This window comes from Eurypyga helias, unplaced genomic scaffold, assembly GCF_000690775.1.
Source record: "Eurypyga helias isolate BGI_N326 unplaced genomic scaffold, ASM69077v1 scaffold47781, whole genome shotgun sequence".
NCBI lineage: Eukaryota > Metazoa > Chordata > Aves > Eurypygiformes > Eurypygidae > Eurypyga > Eurypyga helias.
Window position 1 is genome coordinate 1 of NW_010233680.1, and position 802 is coordinate 802.

Consider the following 802-nt stretch of genomic DNA (forward strand, 5'->3'; position numbering starts at 1 on the left):
GGATGTGGTGTATGTTTCCCCTTTTCCAGTCAACAGGAACTTCTCCATACCACCACAACGTTTCCAAATATGATGGATAGAGGAGTGTTTTTTCAAAAGAGAAAAAAAAAAACTGAGAAAGAAAATTAATTTTGACCCAGCACCCCCCTTTATTGTCACAGCACACGCCCTCCCCTACACCGCGTGTGGCTGTCACCAGAGGTGGGACATGAGCTGGTGGTTCTGCATCTAGGGCATCACCATGGCCATGGTGGGGAGCATGACACTGCTCATCATCTGCTTCGCGTCCTCGGATCTGCGGGGGTTGGCGAAGCTGGTGACGGAGCAGTAGACGGCGATCCAGGCGCACGACTTCAGCTTGAGCGGGATCCCACACGTGCTGGAGACCATGTCCAGCATGTTCATGTCGTTGGGGTGGGGTCCTCCCACGCCGAGTTGCTCTCGGTGGGCAGGGGCTGGTACCTGGCCACCCGCCCCAGCCGCCACGGGTCCACCATCGCTGCCCAGCCGCCTGCTTCCACGGCCGCCGTTGGGTAGTGGGATGGGAGCAGCCAATACGATAACCATCATAGTGTGTAAGGGTGTATTTTGGGGTCACGTGGCTCACCTGTAGAATGGTCTTCATAACAAAAATCACTTTCTGCAGAGTGCAGAGTTCATATTCTCTTCATTGCTAGTTTATAGATGACGCACTCTACACGTATAGGAGGTGACTTCACACCCCCTTTCTCATCAGCCGTCTGCCTTGCAATAACGGGCCTGCTAAAATACAGGACATTCTGATGGTGGAGGAGCTACTGTG

The 802-nt window shown here is 53.6% G+C and overlaps 1 protein-coding gene across 1 annotated transcript; it reads right to left on the reverse strand.

The window, feature by feature from the left end:
• Positions 1-192: 192 nt before the first annotated feature.
• On the reverse strand, positions 193-497 carry WDR83OS (WD repeat domain 83 opposite strand). Its single transcript, XM_010161791.1, is given in 2 exon segments — positions 193-407; positions 410-497. Coding segments are annotated over 2 exon segments (303 nt in total).
• Between the last annotated feature and the right edge of the window lie 305 nt (positions 498-802).